This window comes from Thalassophryne amazonica, chromosome 13 (assembly GCF_902500255.1).
Source record: "Thalassophryne amazonica chromosome 13, fThaAma1.1, whole genome shotgun sequence".
NCBI classification, from domain to species: domain Eukaryota; kingdom Metazoa; phylum Chordata; class Actinopteri; order Batrachoidiformes; family Batrachoididae; genus Thalassophryne; species Thalassophryne amazonica.
In genome coordinates, this window is record NC_047115.1 from 19,111,132 (window position 1) to 19,128,494 (window position 17,363).

Consider the following 17,363-nt stretch of genomic DNA (forward strand, 5'->3'; position numbering starts at 1 on the left):
ACGGAGTGATCTGCTTGAGGAGCAGTATCACAACTGCTGAGAGAAGGAGACTTAAAGTGATTGTGAAGGCCAGCTCTGTCCTGGGAAGTCCCCTGGACTCAGTGCAGGAGGTGGGAGAAAGGAGAATGATGGCTAAGCTGTCATTCCTGCTGGAGAATACCTCCCATGCCATATGTGACACCCTGACTGCACTAGAAAGCTACTTTAGTGACAGGCTGCTCCACCCAAAGTGCATGAAGGAGTGATACCGCAGGTCCTTTCTTCACGCTGCTGTCGGACTCCACAAGCAGCAGTGCTCCCAGTAGATCACTCAGATCAATAACATCGGTACAGTAACAATTTTTCAGCTATTTACAATAATACTACACATTCTATGCAATACTTGTACACTCGTGGACAACATCACTTGAATACTCACGTGCAATATTATGAAACATTCTTTCTGCTTGTATACAGTGTAATCTATTCTACTGTATATATTATTGACTTCCGTAGTTTGGTAATTATTTTTCTTTTACTTTATTTTTTGCGTACTATTGTTCTATGACTGTCCCTGTGCTGCTGTAACATCAGAAATTTCACCGTCGTCGAACTATTAAAGGATTATGTATCTTATTGATGTGGTCAGGAATAAAATATTAAACAGCATACTTTTTAACGTCGACAGGATCATCCAGATTCACTTTGTCTAAGCTTCCGATGAGTCGGTCTGCGTAGTGCACAACAATGGGAAGCACCTTTATTAAAAAAAGAAAAAGTTATGTCTTCATTATATGAGTAAATACAGACATAGAAATGTGAACTGCATCTGCAGTGCTGTGAAAAACTGTGTCCTTTAATTTTTTCAAAATTTTTTTATAATTAAAAAAATTTTTTTCTTCATTAAAATTTCTAAAATGATACCATTTAGACTAAGGTGAAAAATCTCTGCAACATGACAAATTAAGTAAAAAATGTCAAAGCCAAAACAATAGCTTGAATACGTATGTGTCCCCATTACTATAGCATAAAACTAAATCACCACTTTTACAGCTAGTCTTGGCGTCATTTGCATCAATCATTAAAAAATACAAACAGTATGGTTCTGTGTGGTAAACCTGCATGGAGTCAGCAGTTCTTAGAAACTAAGTGAGAATGCAAGAAGTAGATTAGTGAGGGAAGCCACCAGGACACCCCATGATTCTTTGACTGTGATTGGAGAGACTCTGCATAGTGCAAATTTTTATCTGTTACACTACCAGCAACACATGGTGGAACTGCACCGGGAAGGATTTTTTTTAATGTAGAACATGAAATTTCAGCTACACTGTAGGGCCCCTAAGAAATTTGATCTTAGATTCTTGAATAGCAGGAAGACAGAGGATGGGAAAGAGACGAACAGTAGTAGCCAGTAAGGCAGTAGAAAACAGAATTTCTGGTACTTATATTTGTATTCACATTTTGCAAATTGGTTTTTACTTTTACTTTTGATAACTGTGCTTCTTACCCTGTGTGCTGCTATACAATGCTGCTGGAACCTCAATTTCCTTGAGGGAATCTTCCCAAGGGATTAATAAAGTTCTGTCTAATAAAAATCCTTCTATGTTACACTCCACCCCTGCAACAGACTGGCAGCCTGTCCAGGGCGTACCCTACCTACTGGCCAATGACTGCTGGGATAGGCTCAGGCCCTCCGTGACCCTTAACTGATTTAAGTGGGTTTCAAAAATGGCTGGGTGGTGGCCAAGTGTTTACGTGTGCTTGTTTCCAGAAAAAGATTCCCAGTTCAAGGTCACCCCTGCTCACACTCCAAGTAATGTGGAGTTGTATCAGGAAGGGCATCCAGTGTAAAACGTCTGCCAAATGTCTTGGTGGCTTCCCTCACCATTAATACAAATAAACTTACACTGATTGCACAAAATATGTCAAATGTTTACGAAGCCTCAATTCTTTAAAAGACAAAAAAATTCAATGAGGTCTAAGAGTAAAATATTTCAAGGCTCAAGGGGACCCAAACTTTGTCACAGTACTGTATGTGTGCAGATGACTGTAACGGACAAAGAAAATCAGACTGCAAAGGTGGTATAAAGTGTGCTCACAAATGATGCAAACCTGTTTCAGCCTTCCACTGGTGAAGCATGGTGTTAGAGTACTCCGAATTCTTTTCCACTTTTCATCTTTAACTGTTGTAATTGCATCCACCATTGAACCTGCCAACGCATCATTGCTCTGTAAACAGATAACACTGAATGTTTAGAATGTTACAAAGCTGAATTCTTCCAAAGCTGTGGTGTGAGTCTGAAAACACCCGAGAGCTGCTGTCCTTTCTCAGGGGCAACTTACAAAAAACAAAACATAAACCCACACTGCTAAACAATTATATGTACAGCTGTGTTCAAAATAATAGCAGTGTGTTGAAAAAAGTGAGTAAAGCTCAAAATCCTTACAGTAACTTATTTCCATACATGCAAATGCATGTATGGAACAGCCTGGACACGAAGCTGCTGCTGGCCTATCACTCCTTGGTGGAAAGCATACTGACATACTGTCTTGTGCAGGCTGTCTAAGTGTGTGCAGGCAGGCTCTACAGATGAAGACAGGAAGGTGGTGCAGAGGATCATAAACACTGCCCTAAAGATCATCGTCTGCCCTCTGCCCAGCGTGAAACCCACTGCCACATCCTGCTGCCTTAAAAGAACCAAGGCCATTACAGGAGACCCCTCACACCCTATCTACCCCCTGTATGACCTGTTGCCCTCCGGGAGACGCTACAGGTCAACAAAGTCCCACACCACCAGGCTGATAAACAGCTTCTTCTCCTGGGCCATACGTACTGCAAACACCCATGGACGGACGGACACACACACACACACTGCCCCCCTCCCCCCGGACAACAAACAACCCAATCTACCTCCACCCACCCCCACAACAAGCAACATACGTCCTCCCACCTTTAGCACTTTAACGGCACTGGCTTCTGTGCCCCTAGTGTTCAGAATCACTGCCCTAAATGCACCCCAGTGTTTACATTTACTGCCTTGAATGTTTACAGCCACTTTTAAACTATACTTTATTCATATGTTTACATTCATATACAGTGAGGGAAACAAGTATTTGATACACTGTGGATTTTGCAAGTTTTCCCACCTACAAAGAATGGAGATGTCTAATTTTTTTTTTATCATAGGTACACTTCAACTGTGAGAGACAGAATTTTTTTAAAAAAGCCAGAAAATCACATTGTATAATTTTTAAGTAATTTACTTTTTATTAGTTAGTTATTTAATCACTTGCCAGCCACCAAGAATTCTGGCTCTCAAACCTGTTAGTTTTTCTTTAAGAAGCCCTCCTATTCTACACATTACCTGTATTAATTGCACCTGTTTGAACTTGTTACCTGTATAAAAGGCACCTGTCCACACACTCAGTCACACTCCAACCTATCCACCAAGGCCAAAGAGCTGTCTAAGGACACCAGGGACACAACTGTAGACCTGTTGGGGATTTTCTTGCTGGCAGATCCCCTCCCGGTAGTTTAATGTGGTGAGCGAACTCAAAGACTCAAAAGACACAGGAAACAGACTTCAAAATCAGATGATGTATTAAAGAGAAGCCTTCTGGTGGATGCTGGTGTAGCTTTTATTCAATAAACCCATCTTAAAGTTTTAGATAATATTCGTTTGAAATGTGGTTGGGTGGGGCAGCTCTTTCACTCAACTTTTGCAGGGAAAGCTAGAGGTGTCGCAATATTAATAAAAGTTCCTTTTATTCCCTCCTCAACTTTATCTGATACTAACGGACGCTATGTCATAGTAACTGGCAAGCTTTTTAATCTCAATGTCACTTTAGCAAATACAACCCCTGGCAAAAATTATGGAATCACCGGCCTCGGAGGATGTTCATTCAGTTGTTTAATTTTGTAGAAAAAAAAGCAGATCACAGACATGACACAAAACTAAAGTCATTTCAAATGGCAACTTTCTGGATTTAAGAAACACTATAAGAAATCAAGAAAAAAAGATTGTGGCAGTCAGTAACGGTTACTTTTTTAGACCAAGCAGAGGAAAGAATTATGGAATCACCCTGTAAATTTTCATCCCCAAAACTAACACCTGCATCATATCAGATCTGCTCGTTAGTCTGCATCTAAAAAGGAGTGAACACACCTTGGAGAGCTGTTGCACCAAGTGGACTGACATGAATCATGGCTCCAACACGAGAGATGTCAATTGAAACAAAGGAGAGGATTATCAAACTCTTAAAAGAGTAAATCACGCAATGTTGCAAAAGATGTTGGTTGTTCACAGTCAGCTGTGTCTAAACTCTGGACCAAATACAAACATGGGAAGGTTGTTAAAGGCAAACATACTGGTAGACCAAGGAAGACAAAGCGTCAAGACAGAAAACTTAAAGCAATATGTCCCAAAAATCGAAAAATGTACAACAAAACAAATGAGGAACGAATGGGAGGAAACTGGAGTCAACGTCTGTGACCGAACTGTAAGAAACCGCCTAAAGGAAATGGGATTTACATACAGAAAAGCTAAATGAAAGGCATCATTAACACCTAAACAGAAAAAAAAACAAGGTTACAATGGGCTAAGGAAAAGCAATTGTGGACTGTGGATGAAAGTCATATTCAGTGATGAATCTCGAATCTGCATTGGGCAAGGTGATGATACTGGAACTTTTGTTTGGTGCCGTTCCAATGAGATTTATAAAGATGACTGCCTGAAGAGAACATGTAAATTTCCACAGTCATTGATGATATGGGGCTGCATGTCAGGTAAAGGCACTGGGGAGATGGCTGTCATTACATCATCAATAAATGCACAAGTTTATGTTGATATTTTGGACAATTGAAAGGATGTTTGGGGATGATGAAATCATTTTTCAAGATGATAATGCATCTTGCCATAGAGCAAAAACTGCAAAAACATTCCTTGCAAAAAGACACATAGGGTCAAGGTCATGGCATAGGGTCAATGTCAATGAGCAGATCTGATTTGATGCAGGTGTTAATTTGGGGGATGAAAATTTACAGGGTGATTCCATAATTTTTTCCTCAGAATTGAGTGATTCCATATTTTTTTCCTCTGCTTGGTCTAAAAAGTAACCGTTACTGACTGCCACAATCTTTTTTTCTTGATTTCTTATAGTGTTTCTTAAAGCCAGAAAGTTGCCATTTGAAATGACTTTAGTTTTGTGTCATGCCTGTGATCTGCTTTTTTTCCTACAAAATTAAACAACTGAATGAACATCCTCTGAGGCCGGTGATTCCATAATTTTTGCCAGGGGTTGTATATACACACACCGAACTGCGATGACCCCAATTTTTTTTTCACGTGTCTTTGGCCTCCTGCCCAGCTTAAATTCTCACTTACTTATGGCAGGAGATTGTAATTTGTGTTTGGATCCTGTTATGGACCGATCTGTAAGAACCGGATACTCAATTACTAAGGCAGCTTCTTATGTACAATCTTTTCTTTCAACTTACGGAATATCAGATATTTGGCGTTTTTTTGCACCCAGAGGATAGACGATACTCCTTTTTTCAAATGCTCATCAAATGTATAGCAGGATTGACTTTTTTTTACTGATAAATTAACTTCAGATAAAATTATGCGAGTGTCACGTGCCTGTGGCTCAGAGGACAGTGACAAGGAGGAGACAAACGAGAGGATTTGAAAAATAGAAGTATTTATTTACAATAGTTTAAGTCAATTAAAAGGTGCAAAGATGTGCAGCTGTGCAAAAAGGCGCTCTGTTACCGGTCGGCGCAGCAAGACGTCCTAAAAAGAGAGGGAGAGAACAAAATGAATTAGTTGGGCCCACTTAAATAAGAGACAGGGACACCGGGCCCAGGTGCCCCTGATTATGGGCCTGCCCCGCTAGAAGACGGCGGGGACCGTCACACCCTCCCTCTTCAAAAGGGAAGTCCACCTAAGGACTTTCCAAACCAATTGCAAACAGCACAATTTTCTCTTGTTTTTAGTAGTACTACATTATATTTTTTTGTTGCACCAAAATTACAATATTTACAGCTTACCTATATTCAGCTATACATTTTTTTTCCTTTACAAACTACTTTAAAATCTGATAGGACTAAGTTTTTTTCTTCTATTTTCCATTATCAAACAAGAGAAGTTCTACCATTTGCAAGGAATCAAATTAGACTTAGCTATACAAGGCTAAAGATGACACCAATTGGTAAAGTCACAAGCTTAGCACACGTCCTCTGCTGCACCTCCAGAGTTCCGGCGCCTGAAACCGGGGAGAGGCAGAAAAGAGAGGCACAAAAATTAAGGCAACTTTGCTTTTTCCTTTTTTAAACTGGCGCACGTGACAAAGCATCAGCCAACAAGTTATTAGAACCTTTAATATGACGAATGTCTAAACTGAACGCCTGTAAAAACAGTGCTTTCACATCAGTGACCAGAGTCAACATGGGCAACTCTGAGCACATCATCACGAAACATCTCAGGAACAACAATCTGAAAAATGGGCTCACCAACGAAGTCACCATGACATGGGACCCACTTGCGCACCAACAGACCCTCCTGTATGAAGTACCCATGAGCAGCACTCCATACCTTGTCACCTGGAAGAACATTTTCAAACAAAACTGAAAGAGTTGGATCAGACTTTTGATGCTGACTCCATTCCTTCACAGAGACAGATGCGGGGAGCTCGGGCAACAAGACTGAGCTCTCAAGCACATCCGACTCAGACGCACGAAATTGAGCACGCGTCACGACAAGCCGGAAACACCTCTGAACACTGCTCTTCAAGCAGAGACGACGAGCGTGGCTCAGGGGTCACCACGGGCAAAGGAGACCTCGGCCACACCGCACTACCAACCAAATCATTGCCTAAAATCAATGAAATCCCAGGAAGCGGCAGAGCGGGGCACATGCCTACAATCCCCAGACCATTAATAAACCCACATTCTAACAATTGTGTGCCTTGGCGGCACAGAGACCACACCCAGCTCCATCCCATGCATAAGGACAGAGTCACCCGTTTCTGTAGCGGAGGAGAATGGAAGCACAGAGGCCACTATAAATGAGTGTATAGCCCCTGTGTCACGCAGCATCTTAATATGAACACGGTGCTCGCTCCCCACAATGGACACATACGCATCATGGATGAAAGGAGCAAAAGCTTTATCGAACTTTTTCCTGGACTTATTGTGTGAAGCTAACAGAGCAGGAGCTGAAGGTACGTACATTTTACGCCTGCTTTTAGACTTAAGCACAGGACACTGAGACTTCCAGTGGCCCGTTGCCTGACAGTAATTACACCTGCTAGAGTGCCCTCTGAATGAAGCAGAGCGACCCTGCGCAAAGGTCTGCGAGTAGGAGCGACTTTCACTGACTATAGGCTTGGTCCTAGATGGAAAAATTTCACCCACAGCCCCCTTGTGAGTCAGGAAAAAGTCATCTGCCAGCTCAGCTGCCTTCAGAGCAGTGCTGGGTTTCTGTTCAGTAACATAAGTAGCTACATGCTGAGGAATACAGTTCTTAAACTGCTCCAAGATCATCAACTCTGACAAACCCTCAAAAGTGTCAATATTCAAAGCAGAACACCAACGATTAAATTGACAGGTTAAATCTCTAACGAATTCCACGTGAGTTTGACACTCATTTTTCTCAAAATTCCTGAATTTCTGGAGATAAGCTTCTGGGACTAATTCGTAGGATTTTAGAACCGCAGCCTTTATTTTGGCATAACCCAGACACTCTGCAGCGTTCAACGCAGAATAAGCCTCCTGGGCACGACCAGTAAACACGGACTGCAACAACAAAGCTCTATCACAATCCGCCCAATTTTTAACATCTGCAATGTGCTCAAACAGAATGAAAAAAGTATCTGGATCTTTTTCATTAAACTTTGGCATTAGGTGCAGACTAGCACCCACGTCAAACGCGTTAGGAGCAGGCCTACAAACAGCAGAGGAAAAGGATTCTTCACTCACCTTGCCTACAACCCCTGGCAAAAATTATGGAATGACCGGCCTCGGAGGATGTTCATTCAGTTTAATTTTGTAGAAAAAAAAAAGCAGATCACAGACATGAATGACACAAAACTAAAGTCATTTCAAATGGCAACTTTCTGGCTTTAAGAAACACTAAGAAATCAGGAAAAAAAATTGTGGCAGTCAGTAATGGTTACTTTTTTAGACCAAGCAGAGGGAAAAAAATATGGAATCACTCAATTCTGAGAAATAAATTATGGAATCATGAAAAACAAAAGAACACTCCAACACATCACTAGTATTTTGTTGCACCACGTCTGGCTTTTATAACAGCTTGCAGTCTCAGGCATGGACTTAATGAGTGACAAACAGTACTCTTCATCAATCTGGCTCAAACTTTCTCTGATTGCTGTTGCCAGATCAGCTTTGCAGGTTGGAGCCTTGTCATGGACCATTTTCTTCAACTTCCAAAGATTTTCAGTTGGATTAAGATGCGGACTATTTGCAGGCCATGACATTGACCCTATGTGTCTTTTTGCAAGGAATGTTTTCACAGTTTTTGCTCTATGGCAAGATGCATTATCATCTTGAAAAATGATTTCATCATCCCCACACATCCTTTCAATTGATGGGATAAGTGTCCAAAATAAACGTAAACTTGTGCATTTATTGATGATGTAATGACAGCCATCTCCCCAGTGCCTTTACCTGACATGCAGCCCCATATCATCAATGACTGGAAATTTACATGTTCTCTTCAGGCAGTCATCTTTATAAATCTCATTGGAACGGCACCAAACAAAAGTTCCAGCATCCTCACCTTACCCAGTGCAGATTCGAGATTCATCACTGAATATGACTTTCATCCAGTCATCCACAGTCCACGATTGCTTTTCCTTAGCCCATTGTAACCTTGTTTTTTTTCTCTTTAGGTATTAATGATGGCTTTCGTTTAGCTTTTCTGTATGTAAATCCCATTTCCTTTAGGCGGTTTCTTACAGTTCGGTCACAGACGTTGACTCCAGTTTCCTCCCATTCATTCCTCATTTGTTTTGTTGTGCATTTTCGATTTTTGAGACATATTGCTTTAAGTTTTCTGTCTTGATGCTTTGATGTCTTCATTGATCTACCAGTATGTTTGCCTTTAACAACCTTCCCATGTTTGTATTTGGTCCAGAGTTTAGACACAGCTGACTGAACAACCAACATCTTTTGCAACACTGCGTGATGATTTACCCTTTTAAGAGTTTGATAATCCTCTCCTTTGTTTCAATTGACATCTCTCCTGTTGGAGCCATGAGTCATGTCAGTCCACTTGGTGCAACAGCTCGCCAAGGTGTGATCACTCCTTTTTAAATGCTGACTAAAGAGCAAATCTAATTTGATGCAGGTGTTAGTTTTGGGGATGAAAATTTACAGGGTGATTCTATAATTTTTTCCTCAGAATTGAGTCCATTTTTTTTTCCCTCTGCTGGGTCTAAAAAAAGTAACCGTTACTGACTGCCACAGTTATTTTTCCTGATTTCTTATAGTGTTTCTTAAAGCCAGAAAGTTGCCATTTGAAATGACTTTAGTTTTGTGTCATGTCTGTGATCTGCTTTTTTTCTACAAAATTAAACAACTGAACATCCTCTGAGGCCGGTGATTCCATAATTATTGCCAGGGGTTGTATGCCGTAGTGTTTAGCTATCTGCAATAAGTGTTTCTTTTGACAATTTTCCAAAAACTTTCAGAAGGAGTGGAAAAAAATGCGAAACACAAACCATGGTTACAAAAAAAAAAAGTAATGTGAAACGAACTGAATGCAAACTGCCAATCTCACATAACCGAGGCTGAGGGCCAGCACGTCCCTCGGAGTCCCCCGCCATGAACTACTTAACTCCAAATCTACCTGCTTAACCTAGTCTTCTTGCGGTCTCATATGGTGGGTATTTATGCGGTAAAACCTGATGGGTCTGAGCAGCGACCAGCAAGCTGACAACCCCCAGAACACCACGGACCGCTGCCCTCACAAAACAAAAGCAGGCAAATCTCCTTATGAGAAAAGTCACTAAAGCCTAACGAAGGACTCCGAAACACCATACAGCACGAGACAGCACTTACCTTCACCTCGGATAAAAAAAAAAAACAAAACAAAAGCAAAACAAAAAAAAAAAACAACAATTTGGCTTCAAACCTCTCGCGTGTCCCCACAAACAAACAAACGAACGCGTGCGCACCGGATTCTAATCATGTAATCAGCACGCGCGGCAAAGCCCCAACACAAAAAAAAAAACAGGCTAAAAACAAACTTTAACCAAATAAATTTACAAAAACTAAACGCGCTGACTACAAAAATTTAATTTAAAGGACGAGCCCCCACTCTTGTCACGTGCCCGTGGCTCAGAGGACAGTGACAAGGAGGAGACACAAACGAGAGGATTTGAAAAATAGAAGTATTTATTTACAATAGTTTAAGTCAATAAATTAAAAGGTGCAAAGATGTGCAGCTGTGCAAAAAGGCGCTCTGTTACCAATCGGCGCAGCGAGACGTCCTAAAAAAGAGAGAAGGAAGGAACAAAATGATTTAGTTGGACTTAAATAAGAGACAGGGACACCGGGCCCAGGTGCCCCTGATTATGGGCCCGCCCCGCTACAAGACGGCGGGGACCGTCACAGCGAATATCAACCTACTGTAATATCTGACCATGCCCCCTTAATACTGACAATGGTGTAGAGTCTCCCCGACGGCTTTGGAGATTTAATTCTCTTTTGTTAAGTGATGACAATTTTATAAAATTAATCTCTGACCAAATTTCTATGTTTATAGAAATCAATATGATGCCGGATGTCTCCATCTCATCGGTCTGGGAGGCTCTTAAAGCCTACCTTCGCGGCCAGGTGATATCTTTCACAGCCAATAAAAAAACGTGTTTCTATGTCAAAACAAAAAGAATTAGAAATGCAAATAGCAGATTTGGATCAAAAGAACTCTCAGAGCCCTTCCCAAGACATTTACAAAGAACGTTTGAAACTTGGAGCAGAATATGACATGCTCACTTCACATTCTATAGAATACTTGCTGTTAAAAAACCGGAGTGACATTTACGAACATGGAGATAAAGCTGGGGAGGTTCTAGCCTGGCAACTGAAGTGCGCTAGGGCTAAGCAAACTATTAATGGCATTACATCTAGGGATGGGGGGATTGTTACTGACCAGCAGGGTATAAATGATGCCTTTCAGCAATATTACTATAATTTGTACAGTTCGGAAAATGTTAATAACCCTAATCTCATCTCTGATTTCTTTAATAACCTAGAGATCCCATCATTGTCCCCGGACCAGGTCTCCACCCTGGATGCACCTTTACAACAGCAGGAGATCATGGCAGCAATAAAATCATTACAATCTCGCCGTTCACCAGGCCCTGATGGTCTGCCGAGCGAGTTCTATGCCACACTTGCTGAAAAACTGACTCCGATTTTGGCTAAAGTATACGAAGACTCTCTTACCAGAGGTGTTCTTCCCAGTAGTTGGAACCAGGCTTGTGTAATACTGCTTCCAAAAAAAGATAAAAATCTCCTGGATTGTGGTTCGACCACAAAACCGTTCCCTTTACACCATGGAACCCGTCAGGGCTGCCCCCTCAGCCCTCTCCTCTTTGTTGTGGCTACTGAGCCGCTGGCAATAGCCATAAGAAACAATCACTCCATCCATGGCATTTCACGATTTGGCACTGAACATAAATTGTCACTCTATGCCGATCTCCTGCTGTATGTATCTAGGGCGGAGGACACTATCCCTCCCATTCTGGAACTATTGGATATATTTGGGCTTGTGTCAGGTTATAAACTGAATTTACATAAAAGCGAGCTATTATCTTTAAATCTATCTGACTCAACATTAGCAAAAATCAATATCCCTTTTAAGACTGCTGCACATTTACGTTTATCTTGGAATAACTGTGACAAAAAACCTCAAGGATCTTTTTAAAGAAAACTTTACTCAACTACAACTTAATATACAGTAAGATTTGTCAAAACTTCCTCTTTCACTAGTAGGGAGAGTGAATGTTGTTAAAATGTCTGTATTGCCCAGATATCTATATTTGTTTCAAAGTCTTCCTGTGTACATTCCAAACACCTATTTTAAGAAACTAGACCGGGTTATTACATTATTTCTTTGGAATAATAAGAAACCATGGCTACACAAGGAACATTTGCAAAAATCAAAGCGAGATGGAGGTTTAGCCCTACCAAACCTTCGTTATTACTACTGGGCATTCAGTTTATGTTGTTTGTCTTACTGGATGCTCTATCAACATGACGACACTGACCTTGCCTGGGTGGAACTTGAGAAACTTTCTTGTGATTCATTCACACTGTCGTCTGTTGTTGGTGCACCAATTCCGTTATTAAAAAGCTTTGCAATTGACAATCCCATAATTCATAACTCTGTTAAAATCTGCTTCCAGTTTCGAAAGCATTTTGATTTGTTGAGAATAGGCCTTGGCTGCCCAATAGCATTTAATTACTTTTTTCCTCCCTCTCTAAATGATGCTACATTTCATGGCTGGCAGAGACGTGGGCTGAGACTTTTGAAAGAACTATTTATTGAAAATACGTTTGCTTCCTTTGAACAGGTGGCTAATAAATTTAATTTACCTGTATCCCATTTTTTCAGGTATTTGCAGATTCGGCACTTCCTTTCGGTTTCTATTCCAGGATTCCCTAATAAACCCCCTAATAATGTAATCAATGATATTATGTGTTTCAATCCTGTCAAGAAAAAAAGCTATTTCTGCAATGTTTGCCTTAATTACATGTTTGGGCTCCTCCTCCATGACTGCTATTAAGCAGTTCTGGGAACAGGACCTTCAAATTAGTTATACCGAAACAGACTGGGAACACATCTTGGAGAAGGTCAATTCGTCCTCCATGTGTGCAAGACATTCACTTATACAGTTTAAAATTGTGCATAGAGTACATCTCAGTAAATCAAAATTGGCAAAGATGTATCCCCAAATTGATCCAACCTGTGAAAGATGCAAATCATCTGAGGCCACTTTAATTGACGTTTTGGCAATGTTCCAAAATCCAGACATTTTGGGGGGTGTCTGTGAGGCATTTTCTTGCATATTTGGGGTGAGGATAAGACTTGATCCAACCTTATTTTTATTTGGGGTTGTCACTGATGGTTTGGTGCTACCGGCTGGAGCTCCTAAACTTATTGCCTTTTTGACATTGTTAGCACGACGTTTGATACATTTGAAATGGAAGGACTCTGCCCCACCCACAGTGTCACACTGGATTAAAGATGTACTGTTTCACCTTAAACTGGAGAAGATAAGATTTGTCCTGAGGGGCTCCGAGAAGAAATTTTACAATGTGTGGAAACCTTTTTTAACTTTCTTTGACCAGCCATCTACACAGGTTCAGGTGTAATAATTTTATTTTTATTTTATTTAAATTATGTGCCTGTCTGAGCTATAACTGGTCCTCTGTATTGCTGCAAAACTGTTCATTTACTTGTTTGACAGTGAAACGGGGTGTTCTTGTTGGGGAGGGTTTTTCGTTATTTTGTGTATTTATTTTTGTATTGTATTTTTGAAAATCAAAATGAATAAATATATTAAACACCAAAGAGAAGCCTTCCCTGAACAGAGTTACTACGACAGCGATGGACTCTTGCAGCAAACATCCCCCACCGGAGTTGAATACAAGAGCCCTGACATAGCACCCCGCCTACATTTTAAGCCTATGCTTGACCGGCCCCCAGGTGGGCGGGTCTTGCCCTATTGCATGGATCAGTACAGGTATGTGATTTGGATGGAGTGTGTTGCATTTGACATTTGTATGCGGGTGACATGCTCGCGTTATTTATTTGAATGGTATGTACTGCCTGCGTCTTGTGTCAGCATGATAAGCAAAGAAGAGAATATTTCATGACACCTGTCTGCCCCAGATGGAGATATGAAGACCTTCAGTTTTATCAGGTATGTACGCTGTATCATCAAGTGGTCAGAGGACAAGCGTCATGGAAAATTCTACCCAACACTGTAAAAGGCTGGGATGGGCTACAGGACAATAGGCAAGAGACAAGCAGCTTCACAGCTAATTTTACAATATTAAATATAAAACAATGCTAAAATACCCTTGGCTGTATGAGCATGTAGTCAATGAAAGAGTGTAGAAAGAATATGACCTTTTCACCCCTTAAAATAGGTCAAGGTTAGCCATCTTTGAACTTGTCCAAGGTCTGTGTCTCGAGAACACGCCCCATGAATTTGAAGACCCTGGCTGTAATAGGACTGGAGTTATGCTGAGCACAGGCACATGGACAGGCGCAAAGTCTTTGCAATATCTGATCGCCATATTTTGGCCTTGTGTAAAAATCTGAAAACTTTCCGGACTGATCTTTTAAACAGAAAAAAAAAAACAAAAAAAAAACAACAACACACACAAACAGGATGACTTAACTTCATAGAAGAAAGAATGCAAATTACATCATGCCAAGATAATGTGTTTATCTTAAGTTATAAGATGGAAACAACCTGATCCCAGTCAGACACGATGGTTTTCTCACCCTGCGGTTGGTGAACACGGAGTAGCACTCCTTCACCATAACGGCTTTAATTATTTCAGGGTCTGTAACCATTAAGTATGGCGTCCGTCCATCATACATCCTTCACAGAAACAGAGTGACATAAAAACATTATGTCCACATGATTAAACATTCACATGAAGTCAAAGAAAGAACACATTCTGTACATTTTCTTCATTTTCCAGCAGCAGGAAACTCTTCACCATAAACCCTGATTGTTATTACAATTAGTAGAATGACTGCAGAATTACACACTTACTGTATATTTGGAGAAAGTTTTTTTTAAGTTGAAATAATTATTATGCATGTACAGTTAGGCCCATAAATATCTGGACATTAGCAAAGGCTTGCTTCAAGTTTTTAGGTTTTTTTTTTTCCTCTGCTAAAGACATTTTAGTCAAAGAATTTGTATGACTGTCAGCGGGGGATCGAGTCAATTCTACCACAGGCAAGACCAGACAATCTTGTTCAGTCAAGTTATTCAGTTTAAGGCTTCAACCCACCACTAACTGCAAAAAAAAGAAAAAAAAAAAAAAGGTGGGATTCTCCTCTGATATACCCCAGGAATAACATTAAAAATAGAGACCAACGGAAAGGATGGAAGGGCCCAAAATATGTTAATTCATGTTAATTAGGTATGAACATAAAAGGAACCAGTCAAACAACTGTAAATCTTGTGTCTGTCGTCAAAAGAAGGACTGAAATGTTCCAAATTCACCTGTAGTGTTGTTAGAAATATCAAAAACTGAAACTGGGTGCCCTTTTGGATAATTAGCTAATTATGCTGCTCAATGATTCTGAATTCAGGAAACATGCAGAAATCTTTTGACTGGCCCAGACACTGAACATGATCTAATTATTGAAGCAACTGTGTCCCTGTACAATAGAGGGAAAAAAATGACAGCCTAGACACAATTAGATGCTAGCAATTTAAAGGACATGTCGCATCAAAATCATAATTTAGATTTAGGCTGTTAGCGACCAGCCACCGGGATTTCTTTGTGCACTTCCGTGACCAGTTTCAAAGTATATGGCATTCGCAACAAACAGCTATGGAGACGTCTGTAAACAAAGTACTCATGAGTACTCGGTTATTTCCGACAAGTGACGTCGCTACTAGAAGCGTCCCAGCATGCGCTTCAATGGAATGTAGAGAACTGAGGCACAGATTAATTCCAAAGTTGACATAAGTGTGATGTCGTGTTATAATGACTCGTTTTTAAGTGATAACTGCTAATTTTGATGTAGTCCCGGTAAAAGCTGCAGCTCCAAGAAGGTTGATGTGCACCTGCAGCCATAAACGCAGCCTGTCAATAACCATCTCTGCTCCAGGATCAGTTCTGTGCATGATTAATTATGAGTGTTGTTATCAATAAAATCTAAAAAAGTACATCTGCTGCCAGAGGAAAACGAGCATCTCCTTAACTGCACAGCACGTGCACACACACACACACACACACAGTGAATTTCACAGCACATATACACACGTGCCAGCTCCAAATTTAGAAATTCTCAAAGTTAAAAAAAAAGTTCTCCAGATTCTCTGAATCTTCTGATTATATTATGGACTGTAGATGATGAAATCCCTAAATTCCTTGCAATTGAACGTTGAGAAACATTGTTCTTAAGTGCCCTGTCCCACTGGCGTTTAGGAGGTTTTACGTATGGATTGCACACAAAATTGGCTCATATTCGCTTAATATCCGCAATATGCGTGAAACATGCTTGTATGAGTTAGCTGACACCCGCACACGTCCGCAATTATCTGCAGAGACACGTTTTTCCATTGCCAGGATTTTTGAGCTGCACAAAATTTGGCTGTGGATAACATCCGCCTTACATACTCCATACATACTCAATTCAAACACAATACATACTCACTCTATGCGCTGTATATCTGCCGTTAACCGCTGATATCCGCAACTGACGGGGATTTGCGGCTTGGCAGCACACCGGGACAGTGTGTAAAACATATATATATCGTGCCTATCACATCAACATCACAAACTAAAATATGTTGTAGCGACTGCATACAGATTGGCCACGAATAAAGTGTTTTTATTACATCTGCTCTGCGGACAATCTGTGAATGCATAACAAACACGTCACGTAAACCCAAAATATTATATGTGGCAGAAAGCGACATACCTGCCAGTCAGTGCCGGTCCGGCTGTGTAGATCCACAATGACGTAGCTGCTGCAATCCAGGGCTTTTATTTAACACCAACAAAAGGAAGAGTTGCTGTTTAGCCTCAACTCACGCTGAAGTCTGTTTTCTGTGACACTCTCAAAAAAACAAAAACAAAAACACCGTCTCACACCCCGAGCGGTTTCCCCCGTCCCGCTCCCCAAACTCATGAACAGTTAACCCTCGCATGACAAAATGAACATTAACTCTTTGATCAACTTGTAAAGTCCAGCAAATGCTGCAGATGCTGTATTGTTGGTGTGAATAGTGATGCAGACGGCCCGAGTGAGCTTATTTTATGACCGCAATGCAGAGGCCGTGTACGTGCAACACGTGCGCAATGCATTCATAATACACCTGTAATACTGCCATGATAATCTCAATGTGTCGGATCAGTTTCCTCACTACATGCATTATATAACCATGACTGTTCATCATATATTCGCTATATATTATTAATATATCCGTAATTCATACTGGGACATTTGTCATTTTTGGCCATTTTTGTTGAGGATGACAACGAACCCCCGTACTCTGTATACTTAATTCATGCGCAATTACTCCTCTCCCCAGTGGGACAGGGCCCTAAACTGTTGGGCTATTTTTTTCACGCAGTTGTTCACAAAGTGGTGATC

The 17,363-nt window shown here is 40.8% G+C and overlaps 1 protein-coding gene across 2 annotated transcripts in view; it reads right to left on the reverse strand.

Annotated features, from left to right (window-relative positions):
- LOC117523111 (cytochrome P450 3A30-like) overlaps positions 1 to 17,363 on the reverse strand; it is a 31,947-nt gene that overhangs the window by 11,423 nt on the left and 3,161 nt on the right. The window contains exons 4-6 of one of the 2 annotated variants that reach the window (XM_034184532.1): positions 14,523 to 14,622; positions 2,092 to 2,208; positions 652 to 737 (exon numbers count right to left, since the gene is read on the reverse strand). In XM_034184532.1, coding sequence (XP_034040423.1) covers positions 652 to 737; positions 2,092 to 2,208; positions 14,523 to 14,622 — 303 coding nt within the window. Of the gene's footprint in view, positions 1 to 651; positions 738 to 2,087; positions 2,209 to 14,522; positions 14,623 to 17,363 lie in introns of both variants that reach the window. The other variant, XM_034184531.1, reaches the window with a different exon arrangement.